Below are 19,062 nucleotides of genomic sequence, written 5' to 3'. Positions count from 1 at the left end.
GAGAGACAATTGCTCTCCAACACACTTAGGGTGTCCCCCAAACATGCATGATGCTATTAGGTTCTCACCACCCCATGAGTTGAAAATTATTAGCTCCATTTTACAGATAAGGAAAATGAGGCTTGAAGAGGCTAAGTCACACATTCAGTGAGTAGCAGCAGAATCGGGATTCTACCCCGTGGACTCCAAGGCTCTTTTCATCCATCTGGCTGCTCTCAGAGGCCGACCTCGCCTCTAGGAGAACTACTCAAAGCGAGGCACGAGTGAGGGTTAAGCCATTCTAGAAATTGAAATCCAGCCTTCCTATTGATCCTCCACCGGCAAAACTAGTCTCTTTAACCGTTGCTGTCACACGCTTCAGCGCAGGACACCGGGGTGCTGCGAATACCCTAACTCCAGCAGGCGGCACTGTGAATCAAACACCATTCCCAGCGTGGGCGGCGCGCGGGGAAACCCGCGGGGCGGAGCCACAAGGAGTCGCCGGGGAAGCACGCGTGGGGGCGTGGCCACCCGGGAAGAGGGCGTGTCTGTCACCCAAGCCCCGCCCTGCCTCTTGGGTCTCTGCTCCGGGTGGGCGTGTCCCGAATTCTCTCTGGGAGAGACACGCGTGGGCCGCTCCCCCCTGGGAGGAGAGCCGCGGAGAAGGGTGAGGGTGTCGCTGGCGGCCCCTCCCCGTGCGGGCCACGTGGCGGGTGCGGGCCGAGCCCGGGGGAAAGAACTTGGCCCGCAGGGAGGTGGGGGGACCGAGGCGGCGCCAAGCTGAGCAGAGAGCTGCGGGGTTCAGAGCAGAGAGGCAGCGGCGGCGGCAGCGCCGAGAGGAGGGGAGGAGGCAGGCGGGCGCATGGGGCGCCCCGGCCCCGCCGGTAGCGCGCCCCCTCCTGCCCCGCCGCGCTGAAGGCCCCCCAGCGCCGTGCCTCGAACCCCAGCCCTGAGGCCATGCCGGTCATGAAGGGGTTGCTGGCCCCGCAAAACACCTTTCTGGACACCATCGCCACCCGCTTCGACGGCACGCGTGAGTGGGGCGAGGCTGGGGCTGGGTTTCGAGCGGGGGCCAAGTCCGCTTGGGCGCTGGCGCGGGTCCGCTAGACGTGGGGAGACCCGAGGCGGGGAGAGTGGAGCTGACGGTCTAGGAACTCCCGAAGCCGCGGGAAAGGAACAGGACTGGAGTGCACTGTGAAGGGAGGCGGGGGAGGGCCAAGAGGGCGGGGGGCCAAGGTTGGGGGTGTGACTGGAGTCAGAAAAGGTTCTTGGTGCCGCAAAACGGAGGAGAGGCCTTGGCAGCCGCCAGCTCCCAGGCAGAGCTCTGCTGGGGGCGTGTGTGTGGGTATCCGAGACGCAGAGGTGGGACGAAGTGGTCAGGCGCTCTGGAGTCTACTTCCAGAAGGCTCCAGGATCTCCTTCCCCCAGAAGAAAAAAAAGAAAAAAGAAAGAAAGAGAAAAGATCAGACTTCAGCAGCACCTAGCTTGGATTAAGGTCATGCGCCCCCAAATCTTGGCTCTCCTCTGTCTGAGGGAGGTGAGGCAGGCGGAGGAGGGGTGGTCCGTGTGACGGAGGGAACTCTGCTCGCCCACCCCCAGTTTGGATTCCAGGTTCAGCACCTTGGACAGCCACATTCCTCCTTCCCTGCCTATTCTCCCGCCTTTCCCTTTTCCTACTTTGGAGCAGAGACATCTCCCCCTGGCCCCTTTGGGTACCCTGGGCAGTATCTGGAAGGTGGGGGGAGCGACACCCGCGGGCGGAAACCAAGCCGCCGGGGCCCTAGCCGCCTCCCCACTCTCCCCCAACAGACACCTCCCTTGTTTCCATAGCTCCCATCACCGGGGCAACGGGCCCTGGGATGGAAGAAGGAAGCTGCTGCCCAGGGCCCAGAGCCTCCCAGGCACCTTCAGTCCCCATCTGCCTGACTACCCCCAGACACTCACCCCTCTTAGCACCTGGCACTGGTTGTGTCTCAGGCCCCTTCCCTCAGCTGAGACTCTGCCCCCAATGGCCCACAGAACCCTCCTGTGGCCTCCACCCACTGGAGCCAGATGGAGCCAGCTCAGGTTCTGCTCCTGGTGTTTCTGGATTTAAAAAAACAGCCCAATGCTCTCAGACTTTGAGCACTGGGACAGACCCTCTGAAATTACCTAAAGAGATGCTAAAAAGAAGACCTTCCTTGGAAGGCAGAGAATGAGGACACTAACTCATCACTGTCTCCCTCCCCCAACCAAGGGGATTTATGAGTTTGGATCATCTCTGTCTTTTGGTTTCCTATCAATAAAATGGGTGTGATATCACCGAAATCTCTGCCCTGGCTACTCTCTAATAGGATGACAGGATAGCAGCTCTGCATGCATTTTGAAAGCTGTGGGAATGTAGGGGAATCCTTTTACCTTCTCAGTGTAGTGCTTAGTATGTATCAGGATTTGTTCTCCCCAGGCAACTCATGTAACTTTCACAACAACCATGTGAGGAAGATATATTACCCCCCACTTTTGCAGATAAGAAAGCTGAAGCACAAGAGTTCATTAGCTTGTCCAAGGTTACCCATCAGAAAATGGCACAGGTGTCTCACTGGAGCCCATGTCCTTACTACTATAGCTGCTCTGTAATAGTTCACCAGCTTGAAGGCAGGTGGAAAGACCATCTTCAACACCCAGTGATCCCCATCTCAATTCCAGGCCACACTTAAGTCCCTGTCCTTTTGCTCTAGCTCTTCTTACTCTCATTTCAGAATATCCAGAAGGGGATCCAGGAATCACACGGAAGCCTAGGAAGTTTCTGGCTCTGTGACCTCTGACCACAGCTTGGGGGAGGTACTGCCCATCTTGAAGCTAGGCTCTTCTCCTGGCCTTGACCTAACCTTGACTTCTTCTTCCCACAGACAGCAACTTCCTGCTGGCCAATGCACAGGGCCCACGGGGCTTTCCCATTGTATACTGCTCTGACGGATTCTGCGAGCTCACGGGCTACGGCCGCACGGAGGTCATGCAGAAGACCTGCAGCTGCCGTTTCCTCTACGGTCCAGAGACCAGTGAGCCAGCCCTGCAGAGGCTGCACAAGGCCCTGGAAGGCCATCAGGAGCACCGGGCTGAAATCTGCTTCTACCGAAAGGATGGTAGGGGGTCTGGCCCACCCTGCAGCCCTGCCCAGATCCTGGACCTTACCCAGAGTCCACTTGGCATGGTGGAAGCCTGGGTACTGGTCCCCACACCACCACAAGCTGACTATATGACACTGAGTGCATCCCTGATTCTCTCTAGGCCTTGGTTCTCCCATCCAGAAGGGAAGGAGTCAGTTGACATAATCTCTGGGGTTCTTTCCATCTCTAAACCTTTGCCAAGCCCTTTGACCATGCCCAGGAACCTGGGGTGATGAAGGGGAAAGAGGTGCCTTGCAAAGGGCTGCTCACCCTCCCCTTCCATCCCTCCACATCTACAGGCTCGGCCTTTTGGTGCCTCTTGGACATGATGCCCATCAAGAATGAGATGGGAGAAGTCGTGCTTTTCCTCTTTTCCTTCAAGGACATCACTCAGAGTGGAGGCCCAGGACTTGGGTCCCCAGGAGGCCATGGGGACAGTAATCATGGTAACTGCAGGTGTTGGGAGGAGGCATGAATGGTCAGAGGTCCTTGCAAGGTCACACAAGACTTTTTCCTACCCAGCCTCCTGGGATGTGCCCCCACTTACCTCTGCACGCTTCTTTCCAACAGAAAACTCCCTTGGTAGGAGGGGAGCGAGCTCGAGACTTCGATCTGCCCGGAGGCAGAGCCGTACTGTCTTACACCGGCTGACTGGCCACTTTGGCCGCCGGCGCCAGGGAGGCATGAAAACCAATAATGTGAGTCCTATCTCTACCCCAATATCTCCCAGCTGTGATTCTAAGGCGCCCTTGCTAATATCTCCCTCCAGTGGCTTATTCCTCCGACCATCCATTTCTCATGTACGACTCTCTGCTGTGTCCCATGTGTCCTCACATCTTCCAACCCCATCTCCCTTTCTTCCCTATGATTGACATCACTCTACTCTGATGATGTCATAAGGGCAGGGATCTAGCAGCAATTATATCACCTACATCTGAATGATAAGGTTACCTCATAGGAGTGAAATCATAAGCTGTGGTTCTAGGGAGAAGGCTTCCATTGGGGTTTTGGTTCTAGCCCCAGGACCCTGATAAAGCCACAGGATTGATTCTCCAACCTTCTGTGTAGTTTGTGGGGGCTACAGAGAATGGGGTGCACTGTGCCAGTGTCCCCTCATCTCTGGGATATCCCCATCCCCTACAGGGACCCCAGATTCCAAGCGAAACTTGAAGAAGTTAGTGACCCCTCAAGCTAAGGCATGTGCCTGATTTGTCATAATCTCCTTCTCAAGCAGGGTTAAGGTCAAGCCTTATAAAAACCCCACACAGGGGTCCATGGGTGGTTCAGTGGATTAGGTGTCTGCCTTTGCCTCAGATCATGATCCCAGGGTGCTGGGATTGCGCCCCACATTGGGTTCCCTGCTCAGTGGAGAGTCTGCTTCTCCCTCTCCCTCTGCTCCTCCCCACTGCTCATGCTCATTCCCTCTCAAATAAATAAATAAAATCTTTAAAAATAAATAAATACCCCCACACAAAACATGATTTCTCAAAAGGGGACCTGAGCAGTAAGTTGGCAGAGGAAGGTAGTGTCAGGTGCCAGCCCCTGAACCCCTCTCCTGCACCTTCTATCTCCTCACGTGGTCATGCCTGCAGTGCCCACTCCCCTCCTCCCCATCCTGTGCCTCTCCCTTCCTCAAACCTTGCCTCCCCTTTCCCTTAAATGTCCCCAACCGCCACCCCTCTCCCCCTAGAACGTGTTTGAGCCAAAGCCATCAGTGCCCGAGTACAAGGTGGCCTCCGTGGGGGGGTCCCGCTGCCTCCTCCTCCACTACAGCGTCCCCAAGGCCGTGTGGGACGGCCTCATCCTCCTTGCCACCTTCTACGTTGCGGTCACCGTCCCCTACAACGTCTGCTTCTTGGGCGATGATGATACCCCCATCACTTCCCGACACACCCTTGTCAGCGACATCGCCGTGGAGATGCTCTTCATCCTGGGTCAGACCCTCTGCCCCACATATCCTGGTGGGTGGGCTGGGGGGGACCCATGCATCCAAGCTTCGCTCCATCCTGGGCCTACAGGCCCCAGGCATTCAGAGCCCAATCATTTCTAAAGGGTCTTTGAGTCCTAATGGTCCATGCACCCTGACCCCTGACCCCTGACCCCTTCAGCCTTCAGCCTTTAGACCACTCCTCCCTAAAGAGTGGCCAGAGCCTAGTCTGTCTTCCCCATTTCTGCCTCCAACTCCATTCTGGGTCTCAGGCTTGTTCCCAGCTTACTTAGTTTGTTGGCCCTATAACCTGAATTTCTGGGCCAAAGCCCCCTATTAACAGCCTCTTGCATTCCCAGATATCATCCTGAACTTCCGCACCACCTATGTGTCCCAGTCCGGCCAGGTGGTCTCTGCTCCTCGTTCCATTGGCCTTCACTACCTGGCCACCTGGTTCTTTGTTGACCTTATTGCTGCTCTACCTTTTGACCTGCTTTATGTCTTCAACATCACCGTGGTGAGTGACCCCCATCCCACCCTGCAGCCCAGTCTCCCAAATTTAGCACAGCATCTCCCACTAAGAGACCAACCCCAACCCAGACTCAGCCCTTCCCATCCATCCATCTGCAAGTAGTTGTCAGGCACCTGCTGTGGGCAGAGCCCTGAGCTAGCTGCTCAGAAGGAGCTGGGAGGGTCTGTGCTCTGGGGAGCTCAGCTCACAATCACTGAGGGAAGCTGAGACAAATGAAAAGCTAACTAGGGCTACCAAGGCGGCGTTGGTCTGATGCCAAATGAGTGGTACTTTTCACATTTTTATTTAACAAACAACCGATGAGCATTTAGCTGTCTGCAAAGCACTGTGTGGAGCATGGTCACTGTGGAGAAAAGGGACAAGGATTCAGCCTCCAGGCAGCTAAGCTGGTGAGGGGGAAGGACTGTTGGAGGGGACAGCAGGAACGGAAGAGGTGAATGGAGAGGAAGATGGGGCCTAGGTATTGTTGGGGGCTGGGCATGGAGCTAGCCTGCCTTGGAGTTCCAGGCAAGAAAGTGGGCATGTGTGAAAATGATCTGAAATCTAGCCAGCACCTGGGAGGCCAAAGCACCCCAGCTGGGAAAAAGGCCCCGAAGGGTCTGGGAAGGATTTCTGCAGGGAGAGAGAGCAGAGCTAGACCCTAGACAGAGATTTGGCTGGCAGGAGATGGGGAGAGAGCATCTGGGGGGAGCATAGTAAGCCAAGACAAGGAGGCAGAAGCTGTGGGGTGGACTTGGAGGCAGAGAGCCAGGACCTGGGTCCTCCCAGCTCTCTGGAGAATGCCTGGAGGTGCCCTGAGTGGTCAGCTCTGCACCCAGCCAGCCGATAGTAGGTGTTCTCAAGTCCAGGGTGAGGAAGTCCCACCTTGTGTCCCCAGACTCCCTTGGCTGTTGGGTGGGGAGGTGGAGAGCAGTTTCCCTGTGCGCTCCTCTCTCTGCCACACTCAGCTATAGCAGGAAACCACCTACACGCAGCCGGATTTAACTAGCCGCCAACGGGCTGTGGGCCTCTTCTCCTGGCTGTGTACACGTGTGTGCACGCTCCCACACACGTGCATGTGTGTATGTCTGCCCTGAGGCTCCGGCCACTCTGAGCAGAGCTACCTATCCCTCCCTGTGAGTGCACTCTCCCAACCCATGCCCACCGGGCTGGTGTCAGTGGGCAGACAACTGTCCCTGGAGAGAGGAAGAACTGCAGAGAGGCCCCTGTTCCTCCTCCCAGGCAGTCCCCCTCCTCTGGTACCTTCAGGAGCACCTTCCATTTACTAAGTGTGTTCATGCACATCATCCCATAGGAGTCTCACAGTAACCTCTTGGGCAGATTCTCTTTTTCAGAGGTAGATGCAAAGGCTCAGAGAGGTGACGCAGCTAACAGTGGCAGGCAGGAGATTGGAACCAGGTATCCAGACTCCTTGTCTATTCCTCTTTCCACCATACTACCCTGCTTCCCCGGAATCCAAGCTCCCCGCCCAACCCCAAGTGGGTGATGTGGTGTAAGGAGAGATAAGGAGCAGTGCTGGGCCAGAAGGAGGCAGAGCAAGGATAGAGGATGAGTGGGCACTGGCAGAGCTGTGGACTTAAAGGATCCAGGCCTGGGACATTCTGGTCTAAGGAGAAGGAGAGGAAGGCACCAAGTGAGTGGGGCACAGGAGCAGGTGACTAGAGGCAAGCCCTGAAGGATTCAAGTTTGGAGGCAGAAGTTCTGGGAGGTGGGGGCAGATGTTAAGCCCTGGAGATGGTCCATGTGGGGGAAGCAGGGCCACCTCCTTTCCAGCTCCTTCACCTAAAATTAGAGAAAAGGACAGGAGGTGGCTCAGGAGCTGTGTAGGGCCAAGGCTATGGGGGATGCTGCTGGAGGGCCTTTGTGCTAAGTTCACCAGGCGCTGCCCCAGAGCCCCCAGCCCTGGCTTCCAAGCTATACCCTCCCTTACAGTACCTGCTCCTCATCTCTAAAATTTGAAGGACCAATTGAAGCATTAATGATCACAGTGAAAACAGTCATGGTGGTAATATTAGCTAACAGTTACAGGATGCTTACTAGGTGCCACTAGCTCCATCAACCTCCAACCAGCCCCCGCAAGGGCTAAGACCTCAAAGCCGAGGCTCCCTCTGTTCCTGGTCTCTTTCCCTCAACATTCCAGCATGCTGCTGTCATCTGCAGCTGACCCACCATGGGAACAGTTCCCAGGCCTCTTGCCTGTTCCCACTCTACCTTGCTCTCTGTGTCTTGAGGGATGGTCCCCTCATAGATGCTGTCATCACTGACACCAGCTCCTGTCCACAGCTGATTGTGCCTAGGACCGTGAGGGCTTCAAGCAGGGGCCAGAGATCATTCTGAGTGTTCCCCTACCTCTGACCAGGACTTGCTTTTTCACCAGCCCACAGTGCTAGAGGCAGAACAGCACAAAATGGACTTAGGTAGCAACTCAAACGGAAGTCCCAGTTCCATTATTTCCTTGGGTGTGTGACCTTGAGCAAATCACTAGCTTCACTGAGCTTTAGTTTACTCACCTGCAAACTGGGAACAATGATGATAATTGAACTGAAGGCATGAGTTTTTCATGAGGATGATAAGTGCTTCACCCAGTGCCTGACATATATAGCGAGTGCTTATATAAGTAAGCCAGGACGCATATAGTAAGTGTTAGCCTTTATTGGTTTTAGTATTATTCTCTCCCGCTGCATTCCCTCGTCATTTTCTCAGGACAGCAGGACCATTTTTCCTGCTGCAGCTTCCCCTGTCTCCAGGGCATCTGGTGACAAGGCGCTGGGAGGGGCCTTGGGGGTTCCGAGGCGAGGCGGTGTGCCTGCTGACAGCCTCTCCCCCGCCACACTCCCTGCAGACTTCACTGGTGCACCTGCTGAAGACGGTGCGGCTGCTGCGGCTGCTGCGGCTGCTGCAGAAGCTGGAGCGGTACTCCCAGTGCAGCGCTGTGGTGCTCACGCTGCTCATGTCCGTCTTTGCACTCCTCGCCCACTGGATGGCCTGCATCTGGTACGTCATCGGGCGCCGGGAGATGGAGGCCAATGACCCGCTGCTTTGGGACATCGGTGAGCCACCGACCCCAGGCTTTCACTGACACCCATCCACCTGCCCTGTCCACACAGGCCCCCAAGCCCATGCCTCCCCTGGCACCACCCCCACCACCCCCACATTCTTCCCTCCATCCCACAGATGTGCATTGAGCTCCTTCCCCGTCAGGTGTGGGAGTACTGAGTGAAGATGAGGGTTCTGCCTTAGGTTGGCTGACCTCACAGCCTAGCAGGGGAGCAAGAACAGTGACAGGCAATCAGAACAGTACAGAAAACATTCTGATGGTGGGGAGGGTGTTTGGGGCAAAGGGAGCAGGACTCCTGCCTGGACCCTTTCCATGACCCTGCATTGCCCTCAAAACAAAGTCTGCACTCTGTCCACACCCTGCATAGCCCTGCAGCCTTCTCTCTTCCCACCTGGCTTCTCCTTCTCCCCTGCGCCCTGTGCTGCAGCCACATTGGCCTCATGCCAGCGCCCAGGATGTACTGCTTTCTCACAATGGCCTTGAACATGTTTTCTTCTTGGGAATCCTCTCCCTCTTTGTCTTTCCTCCCCTTCTTCCCCTACGTGGCTTTTCTATTCCTTGCAATATCCACTAAAGTGCTCTGTCCTATGGGAGTCCTTCAGGAACCATACCCCCTTGCCCCTCAACTGGGTTGGCTCCCCCTAACCTATTATGGCTCCTGGGACACCCTATACTTCCCTTTTAGTAGCTCACTGACTACCTGCAAGGTATTTCATGTGTCTTTCCCCTCTAGACTTGTAGGTTCCACCAGGGTGGGCAGAATGTCTGGCTGGGTCAAGTGCCAGCACGCTGTACACAGGGGGTTGCTCAATAAACTACAAGAGAGGGATCCCTGGGTGGCGCAGCGGTTTGGCGCCTGCCTTTGGCCCAGGGCGCGATCCTGGAGACCCGGGATCGAATCCCACATCGGGCTCGCGGTGCATGGAGCCTGCTTCTCCCTCCGCCTGTGTCTCTGCCCCTCTCTCTCTCTCTCTCTCTCTCTCTCTCTCTCTCTGTGAGTATCATCAATAAATAAAAATTTAAAAAAAAAAAAAAACTACAAGAGAGTCAGAACACCCCCCCCCCCCCAAGAGTCAGCAGCTCAGCAGTTTAGCCTTGGTTTGCTGCAACTGTAACCAGTTCACGGTGGGGAGTCCCAGGCCCAGGCTGCTCCTCACATTTCCTGTGCCTGCCTGTGCCTGCGGGTGCAAACCTCCCCTCGCCTCTGTATATACTTGCTCAAGGTCAGGCGCCGGCGGCAGCTCCAGCTCGGGGAAAGCCAGCTCCCAGCCACCCCGGGCAGCTGCTCCTTGCCTCCCTCCACCCCCCAGGCTGGTTGCACGAACTGGGCAAGCGGCTGGAGGAGCCCTACGTCAATGGCTCGGCGGGCGGCCCGTCGCGGCGCAGCGCCTACATCGCTGCCCTCTACTTCACGCTGAGCAGCCTCACCAGCGTGGGCTTCGGCAACGTGTGCGCCAACACCGACGCGGAGAAGATCTTCTCCATCTGCACCATGCTCATAGGCGGTGAGGCCGGGCCTGCCAAGCCCCGGGGTGGCCCTGCTAAGCCCCGCGTGCAGATGGGGAAACGGGCTCAGAGAAGGCAAGATGTCCACCCACGTCCAGCCAGTCGTGCATTCATTCATAGCCGTTTCCTCGGCATCTACTACATGCTGGCCTGGGGGCATGCCACAAGAAAGGGCGTAGCCTCTCACGGAGGGGAGGAGACACCCAAGTTCATGATCCAGTGGGGGGCGGGCAGGAGAGGAGCACCAGACCTGGCCCCTTCCTGCTGCCACCCCAGCCCCTGGCCCTCCTGGCCCTCCCTCCCCGGGACCGGACCGAGCCGCGGAGGGCAGGGGAGGAGGCAGGGAGGGGGGCCGACGCTCACGGGCTGCCCGCTGCCGCCGCTGCAGCGCTCATGCACGCCGTGGTGTTCGGGAACGTGACGGCCATCATCCAGCGCATGTACTCGCGCCGCTCGCTCTACCACAGCCGCATGAAGGACCTCAAGGACTTCATCCGGGTGCACCGCCTGCCGCGGCCGCTCAAGCAGCGCATGCTTGAGTCCTTCCAGACCACGTGGGCCGTCAACAGCGGCATCGACGCCAACGAGGTAGTGCGCTATGCGCGGGGCTCCCGGGGCCCGCCGCAGGGAAGGGGCGGCGCCCACCCGGGTCTGGAGTGGAGGCAGCCGGGGGCCCAGGAGGCAAGGTGTGGCTCACGGGGGACGCGCACCCACCCAGATCCACATCCCATTCCCTTTGCGCTGGAACACGGGAGCTGAAAGGGAGCTCAGGCCTCAGCTAATGCCAACCTCCCCGCAGCTGGCATTTCCTGAGCACTGGCTTTGGGCCAACCTCTGTGCTGGACACAGGGAGCTCAGAGACGATGACATTCAGCCCTTGTCCTCAGGGAGACACCAGTGGGGTGAGGCAGGTGGACAGGTAAACCATTAGGCAGTGAATAGGACTCTCCTTCAGGGCACCATGGTGCAATGAGGGGACATTGTGTCTGGGCCTAGAGGAGTCACGGAGGTGGCACAGAAGAGGGAGCATTGTGAAGGGCAAGAAGGAAATCAGCCTGCGACCAGAGGCCATTCCAGGCAGAATGAGCAATAGGAACACTGGTCAGGAAACGTTGACGCAAAAGAACGTGGTGAGTTCAGGGAACTGAAAGTCCTTCAGTGAGCCTTCAGGAACGGGTGTGTGAGTGCGGTGAAGGGAGGAGTGAGACAGTGCAGGAGACAGGGTCTGGGAGGTGGGCCAGCCCAGCTCATGGATGATCTCGAATTTAGATTTTATCCTGCAAAATTTAGGCTGGTGAGTGGCCTGGAGATGTTTCTGAGAGCAGGAGCCATGGGACCCGGTGATTAGCTGGTTGCAGGGGAGGAACTCAGAAAAAGTCCCAGGTTCCTGGTTTGGGCAAAGGGGTGTGATGGAGGCATCGCAGGAGGAAGGTTGGACTTCAGGATGAAAACGAAAGTCCATGGGCAGCCCAGGTGGCTCAGTGGTTTAGCACTGCCTTCCGCTCTGGGCGTGATCCTGGAGACCCGGGATCGGGTCCCACATCGGGCTCCCTGCATGGAGGCTGCTTCTCCCTCTGTCTGTGTCTCTGCCTCTTTCTCTATCTGTGTCTCTCATGAATAAATGAATAAAATCTTGAAAGAAAGAAAGAAAGAAAGAAAGAAAGAAAGAAAGAAAGAAAGAAAGAAAGAAAGAAAGAAAAAAGAAAGTCCGTCCAGGATTAGGTCATGTTGAAGGTGTGGTGCTTGTGGGAGATCCAGGTGGAGGCTGCTCCATAGGTAGATGAAAATACAGGTCTAGACCCATATGCAGGGCTCCAGGCTCCTCAGGAGTGGGGAATTCACAAAGTTGGTTGCCATGATGCAGGAAGAATGTAGCAAGTTAGAAGAGGAGCCTGGGGAGGAAATGAGGACAAAAGGAAGAGGTCAGCAAGTCAGATTGGCCTAGAGGCTCCGTAAGATGAGGATGGATCTGTGAACGTTAAGTTTGGTTCCTTGAAGGTCATTGGTAATGTTCAAGTCTAGTGTAACTCTGCATCTTTACAGATGAAGATACTGAGGCCCAGAGAGAGCAAATGGATTGTCCAAGGTCCACACAGATTCAGGGGCTGATTTTAGTTTCCTGATGCCTGGTTGAACGGCTGACCCACCAGGGCTGGTCCTTGTGTGGGATTGAGTAACTAGGACAACATGTGTGAGTGACCTCTGCATGTAGTCACGGGTGGTGGCCAGAGAGGAAAAGACTTATCTCTGCTCCAGAACTTGGGTTGGGAGGTCCACACACACAAGCAAAATTGAGGTTTGACATGCACAGTTCTTCCTGATGGTCAGAAATGGGTAACTTCAAAGCAAAAGGCCAGTTGGAGCTCTCCCCTTGGAGACAGCTCAGCACATTTGTAGAACTCAAGTAGCAGCTGTAGGGGGATGGCCAGAATGACCTATGCCCCTTATGCAGTTACTGCGTGACTTCCCAGACGAGCTGAGAGCTGACATCGCTATGCACCTGAACCGGGAGATCCTGCAGCTGCCGCTGTTCGGAGCGGCGAGCAGGGGCTGCCTGCGGGCCCTCTCCCTGCACATCAAGACCTCGTTCTGCGCTCCAGGCGAGTACCTGTTGCGCCGTGGGGACGCACTGCAGGCACATTACTACGTCTGCTCCGGCTCGCTTGAAGTGCTTCGAGACAACATGGTGCTGGCCATCCTGGGTGAGGATCCCACCACCATCTACTACCTACCCCAGAACCTTGCCCCAGAGGCCTTGGGTGTGGCCAGGAATCTAGGGACTGAGAAACCCCTGGTGGATATGTGGAATTCCTGCTGAGGAGTCCTCTTTCCTGGTCCCTTCACCCTACTATCATCCTCTTTCGTCCATACCCTTGGACTCTGCCCTAATCCCATTGGCCATCAACCCATCAACCCTTCCCCTGCCAATGACTCTCTCCCAACTCAATTGGTCCTTTTCCCACTGTATTCTCTTCCAATTCCACTGGCCCTTCCCATTGACCCTCAACTTCCCTGACCTTTACCCTTTAACTGACTCGTCTGGCCATTCTTTACTGATCATCCAATTCCATTGATTATACTGAAACCCCTCATTGACTGTCTTCCAACTTCATCCATCATTCTCCACTGACTTTTTCCCAACTCTGTTGATTATTTCCACCAGTCCTATTGACTGATCCATCTTCAACCACCCTTCAAACATACCTACCATCCATCGTATCCATTGACCACCTCCTGCTGATATCCTCTTGGTCCCTCTGCCCCAGCTGACTGTCCCCATCCCTTGCCCACAGGGAAGGGGGACCTGATTGGGGCAGATATCCCTGAGCCGGGGCAGGAGCCTGGGTCAGGGGCAGGCCCAAGCTGCGTGCTGAAGACCAGCGCTGACGTGAAGGCACTGACCTACTGTGGCCTGCAGCAGCTGAGCAGCCGAGGGCTGGCTGAGGTCCTGAGGCTCTATCCTGAGTACGGGGCTGCCTTCCGGGCTGGCCTGCCCCGGGACCTCACCTTCAACCTGCGCCAGGGCTCTGACACCAATGTATGTAGACCCCCTATGGCCTGTCTCTCCTCTGAGGTCCCCTCCTTCAGAGCAGACCTCCCCCAGCCCAAGAGAGGGCCCCATGCATCTCCTTCCACCCTGAGAAAGTTGTTTCTCAAGCCCAGGCACCCCCTTCCATTGTCCCTTCCATGCTTGCTTTGCATCTTCCACTCCCACCTGACCCTTCTCCATTGGCCATCACCCAACCCCATGGACCATCTCTCACCACTTCTACTTCCAATTCCTCTGACCCATCATCTCTTATTGGTCACTTCTCAGCCTCACTCCAGACTCCTCAGAGGGCCCTCACCTTGGAAACAGTCTCCTTCGTGTGCTCCTCTTCTGTCAAGTCCCTCTCTAAACTGGGCATCATCCCCTGGGTTTCCTCTTCTGCACTCACCAAATATTTCCTGAGCCCATTTTGGCTTAGGCTCTGGGCCCTTGTCTTTCGCTACTTTTCAGATTTACTTTGCTACTCAGACGTCTCTGAGTTGGAGTTGGAGGTATCTCTGACTCAACGCCACAGAAAAACCCCACATTCTCAAAGCCCACAGCACTGATGGGTAGGACTAGGAAGTGCTGCAGCAGGGGAGGGAGGAGGTGTGAGTCAGCTTGAACCCCCGTGTCCCCCGCAGGGCCTCGGCCGCTTTTCCCGGTCTCCTCGCCTCTCCCAGGTAACACTGCCTTCCTGGGGAGGGTTGAGGTTGCATGGGGGAGAGTCTGGGAGCTGGGGGGTAACTTTCCTTGGCTCCTTTGCTGTGGGGAGAAGGGAGGGAGGGAGGAGCAGCATCTGCCAGTGAAGGCTATTGCTTAATGAAGAGGCCTATTGTTCACTGTCCTGACATCAGCTGCCCTCTGCCCACAGCCCCGCTCGGAAAGCCTTGGCTCCTCCTCAGACAAGACCCTGCCATCCATCACGGAGGCTGAGACTGGGGTGGAGTCTGGGGGTGGTTCTAGGCCCCGCCGGCCCCTCCTGCTGCCCAACCTCAGCCCAGCACGACCCCGGGGCTCCCTGGTCAGCCTCTTGGGCGAGGAGCTGCCCCCATTCTCAGTCCTTGTCTCATCCCCTTCCCTGTCCCCGTCCCCTTCTCCTGCCTTGGCTGGCCGGGGCCACAGCCCCTCGCCTCATGGCCCCCCCAGGGGCTCTGCTGCCTGGAAGCTTCCCCAGCTTCTCATTCCCCCACTGGGAACCTTTGGACCTCCGGACCTCAGTCCCCGGTGAGACGCCAGCCTCCCCTGCCTTCCCCATACCCCTGCTGGCTTCCAGAACCTTCTCTGGGCTCTGTCCCCAGCATTCCAACCAGTGCTCATCCAGTGCTCATCCTGTCTCTGCCCCATCTGCCCCTCTGCCTTTCCTGATCCACCACACTTGCAACCCCACCCCTCTTTGATCGCTACTCCTCCCCAGCTCCCTGGCACTGCTGCCCCCAGTCACCCTCTGCCTGCTCTGCTCTGGCCCTTGCCCTCTCCCCGTGGGACTGATGATCACTGCCCCCATCCCAGGATAGTGGATGGCATTGAGGACTCTGGCAGCACAGCAGAGGCCCCTACATTCCGGTTCAGCAGAAGGCCTGAGCACCCTAGGCCCTGCTCCCAGGCCCCTCCTTCAGGTAAGAGCCAGCCACAGACTTCACCTCCACCCAATTCATATCCACCATACATCTATCCCTTCATCCATCCATTTGACACATAGTAAGGGCTAACCACATGCTGGGCTCTGTGCTGGGCGTACACAGATAAACCAGACCTGGCCTACACCCTTAGTGAGCTCCCAGTGTAGTGTGGGACACAACTGTGTCCTCAGATAAATGATTCTAGAACAGGGTGTTGAGTACCATGACTGAGACAAGGACAAGACTCTAAGGTAGAAGAGGGCAGTTATGGAACTCTCCTTCTTAGAGGAGGGGACACTTCTGGTGGGACTTAAAGTTTAGGTGGGAGTTTGAGGGGTGGCACAAGGCAGTTGTTGGAAGGCATGAAGGCAGGAGAGAAGAGCATATTGTGTTTAGGTGCTGAAGAGAAGCTTCTCTGTAAAGAGCTTGGGTGGGGGAGCGGGGAGGGGCTGGGAGGTTAGCCAGCCTGAAGAGTCTGGGTTTCCCATGGTCCTGAGCCCTGAGCTCCCTCTCCCCTTGTTCTCTGCCTGCCCAGCAATAGGAGGGGACCCAGCCCAGGCTGTAGACTCCTGCTTCCCCGCACTCACCCTACCTCCCTTCCCCTCTATTCTGTCTGCAGGGACCAGGTCCAGCCAGGAACTGGCCACTGAGGCTGAGGAGATGAAGGAGAAGGTCTGCAGGCTGAACCAGGAGGTAGGTTGGTGCAGGCTCCTCCCCTCCCACCTTGGAAAATACTGTCTTGGGAGATGTGCCTCTTAGAAGAGATGGGCCTCATAGAAGAGCCTTTCAGGGTTCAGAGCCAGAGTCCTGAGTTCACACTAGCTGGGTGACCTTGGGCAAGTTCTACAAAGACCCTGAATGTCCATTTCTTCATCTAAAAATAGGGAAAATAGGTTTGGCCAGAGTTATTGAAGATAAGAGCACCTGCATGCCCGCCCTGCCCAGTCCGTGGCACACTGTAAGTACTCAGTGCTTCCACTGAGTGCTTCCACTCCTTCCCAGCTGCTTCAGGTCGTCCTGCCAGAGAGCCTCTCTTCCCTCCACCACCTTGGGGTTCTCTCCTTTAGGGACCTGACCTACCAAGTCCTTTTACTCGCTCCAGCCCTGGGAAGCGGCTGCTCAGCAAATGTAGGAGGCAGAGGACAGGGAGGCAGAGAGGCTTTCAGCCCTGGGAGAGCTGGATCCTAATGTTTGAACCCTGGTCAGGAAGAGCCCAGATCTTGTATGGCAAGGCGCTGTGTTTGCCTCCTCCCCAGGGATGTCTGAGCCATCACCAGGGCACAGCCAGCCCCAACCCTTTGGGAGTGGGCCTTCCCTGGGTTCTGATAAACATCGCCTGCATCCCAGGAGGGCAGCCCCTGGGCTGGGCGCCCCTGGGGCTGGGGGCGGGTCCTGGCCCGAGTTGAGCCAGATGAAGGGCTAGTCCTGCTTCTGTCACAGTCCTAGGCTGGTGATTCCCACACTTGGGTGTCCATTAAGATGCAGACTCCTAAGCCTCACCCAGTTTGGAATGTCTGGGGTGGGGCCCAGGAATCTGCATCTTGACAAGTTTTACAGTTGATTCTGTACTCCCTGAAATTTGCAGAACACTGAATAGACACACTTGAGCTTGTGTCCTGGGATCACCTGAGACAAACGCTGTGTCTGTTACCTTGAGCTTTGTGGCCTCTTCGAGCCCATTTTTCTGCCTCTTATAAAATTCGGGGTGGAGGACGTGGTTTGCAATAGCTGCTGTCCCAAATCCTTTTCATAGAGAGGCTGAATGTTTACATCTTGACAAAGATAACCCCTGCCCTGCCTTTTTCTCAAGGTGGCCGTGAACAGCAGTGGCTGGGAAGCAGTTTTGTAAACTGAAGGAGGGCGTGTGGTAGCCGGGAGGGAAGGGGGCGGTAAGTTGCACTTAGGAGAGTGGTGTGGTTGTGGCACCTGGAGAAAAATTTGTTATGTTTTCAACAGATCTCCCGTCTCAACCAGGAAGTGTCTCAACTGAGCCGGGAGCTTCGACATATCATGGGCCTGCTACAGGCCAGGCTGGGTCCCCCAGGCCACCCAGGAGCCTCGGCTCGGCCCCCAGACCCTCCTGGTCCCCAGCCAAGGGCTCCGTGCATCTCTCCCTGTCTATCTGGACCACTGCCTAGCCTCCAGGATACTACTCTCGCTGAGGTCCACTGCCCGGCCAGTGTGGGGACAGCAGAGATGGGGGCCACCCCCTCCAACCTGAGACCCTCCATGCTGTCCCCCTACCCCTCAGAGCCTGAGTCTCTGGGACCCTCCCCAGTGCCAGAGGCTTCACCTCCGACCCCACACCTCATGCGGCAGAGCTTTCGGTCCAGGCCAGACACGTTCCACTGACCCTGGCCCTGGGCCCAGGCCTGTCTGGGGTGGGCACTGCTGTCTGCCCTCCAGGAAGGGGCTGGGCCCCTTGGCCTCCTGCCTCGGGTCAGCGGCCACCAGCTGGTCTGGTTGGCTCGGCATTCTCTGGACTTTTTTTTACAAAGCCTGGTCACTTCTGACCCTGTTCCCTTCTCTAAACCCTCCCCTGTCCTTCCCCTCTGTGAGGGGAGCCACCTGAGGCTGTGGAACCCAACAGGCATAAAACGGAATGCAGTGCGGATTAGGCCCGGCAGATGACATGTCCTGCTTTCTCCCCAGGACCTGGAGGCAGGTAGATATGGGGGAGCGTTGGGGGCGGGGGGAGGGTCCCAGATCCAGCACATAACCAATCTACCTGGAGGCAGGTAGATATGGGGGAGCGTTGGGGGCGGGGGAGGGTCCCAGATCCAGCACAGGAAGTGAAGGCTGAGACAAGAGCAGGGAGGATCTTGGTGTCTAAGGCAAGAGGGACAGATTGCAGATCCCACTGCAAGAGATAGCTTCATGGTATTGTGAGGCCTTCTGTCCTAGCCGCCCTGAGCCCTGCTGGAGACCATGGAAGCAATGTCACCTTGAGATGGATAAGTTTGAGATGGCTGGCATCTGAGCAACCCAAGACTCCTTAGACCTCCCACCACCAGCCCAGGCTGGAAAGGTTCACTTCATTCCTCAGCCTACATAGGAAACCCCTAGATATGTATTCTTCAGTTCTCACAGCTTTTTCTTTTTCTTTTCTTTTTTTTTTCAAAATATGAATGGTTGCCAGCACTAAAAATCAGGAGAGTTCACATAAATATCCAGATATTCCAGCTTCTCTAAAAAAATTTGAGGAGCTCTAGCAATCCTGGGCCATATTCCATGTGGCAATAATCAACTGGTATTGAGTGGCTACTGTCCTCTTGAGAGGTGGCCTCTTGAGATCATCTCCTGACACCTAGCTAGCTTTCCTCATTTGAATTTTTTGTCTGGTCTCTATAGGTATTTGGGTTTGTGGTTCCTGCCTTAGAGTGTCCTCCTAGGTTTCTCTGCTCCAGCGGGTGCTTTTTCTCCAGCAATGTCTATTTCTACCCCTGGGCCTGGGCCTGTCAACATCTCTGTTTCTGTCTTTCTGCAGGCTGTCATTGAAGATGGTCTCTTCTGCGGCCAGCAACATGAAACAGTCCCCACAGCACTCTCTATCCCTCCCCCTGCACCAGACCTCAGCCAAGCCTGTTCTTCCCACATCCAACATGGTCTCACTCAGGGCCCTGACTTCTCATAAACCCACCCTGGTCTCCAACTCTCCTTTACTACCCGACACCCAGGGCTCACTTTTGGATAGGAAATAAACGCTTTATTTTTGTAGTTGTTGGCTCTGGATGTTTCTGGGGGTTGATCTGAGAGCCCCAGG

The 19,062-nt window shown here is 56.2% G+C and overlaps 1 protein-coding gene across 2 annotated transcripts; it reads left to right on the top strand.

Annotated features, from left to right (window-relative positions):
* The first annotated feature begins 851 nt into the window (after positions 1 to 851).
* On the top strand, positions 852 to 19,016 carry KCNH4 (potassium voltage-gated channel subfamily H member 4). 2 transcript variants are annotated; one of them, XM_041726195.1, is made up of 17 exons: positions 852 to 1,012; positions 2,868 to 3,101; positions 3,425 to 3,571; positions 3,696 to 3,823; positions 4,816 to 5,059; positions 5,412 to 5,569; positions 8,427 to 8,634; positions 9,953 to 10,147; positions 10,537 to 10,736; positions 12,601 to 12,850; positions 13,442 to 13,686; positions 14,322 to 14,360; positions 14,552 to 14,904; positions 15,190 to 15,296; positions 15,919 to 15,992; positions 17,256 to 17,964; positions 18,787 to 19,016. In XM_041726195.1, the coding sequence occupies exons 1-16, from the start codon at positions 937 to 939 to the stop codon at positions 17,649 to 17,651; spliced, it is 3,054 nt and encodes a 1,017-aa protein (XP_041582129.1). In that variant the 5' UTR covers positions 852 to 936; the 3' UTR covers positions 17,652 to 17,964; positions 18,787 to 19,016. The 2 variants fall into 2 exon arrangements, with proteins under 2 accessions (XP_041582129.1, XP_041582130.1); XM_041726196.1 differs by lacking the exons at positions 17,256 to 17,964; positions 18,787 to 19,016 and having other exon boundaries at positions 15,195 to 15,296; positions 15,919 to 15,960.
* Positions 19,017 to 19,062: the final 46 nt, after the last annotated feature.

Source organism: Vulpes lagopus, chromosome 12, assembly GCF_018345385.1.
Source record: "Vulpes lagopus strain Blue_001 chromosome 12, ASM1834538v1, whole genome shotgun sequence".
In the NCBI taxonomy this organism is placed as follows: domain Eukaryota; kingdom Metazoa; phylum Chordata; class Mammalia; order Carnivora; family Canidae; genus Vulpes; species Vulpes lagopus.
The sequence above is the reverse complement of the archived record's forward strand: the minus strand, read 5'-3'. Positions and strand labels throughout refer to the sequence as shown.

Bases quoted from the DNA above. Each gene is read 5' to 3' on its own strand.
- KCNH4 (XM_041726195.1), top strand. From the start codon at position 937: ATGCCGGTCATGAAGGGGTTGCTGGCCCCGCAAAACACCTTTCTGGAC. The intron at 8,635-9,952 runs GTGAGCCACCGA...TCCACCCCCCAG, and splicing joins CCCGCTGCTTTGGGACATCG to GCTGGTTGCACGAACTGGGC. The intron at 15,297-15,918 runs GTAAGAGCCAGC...TTCTGTCTGCAG, and splicing joins CTCCCAGGCCCCTCCTTCAG to GGACCAGGTCCAGCCAGGAA.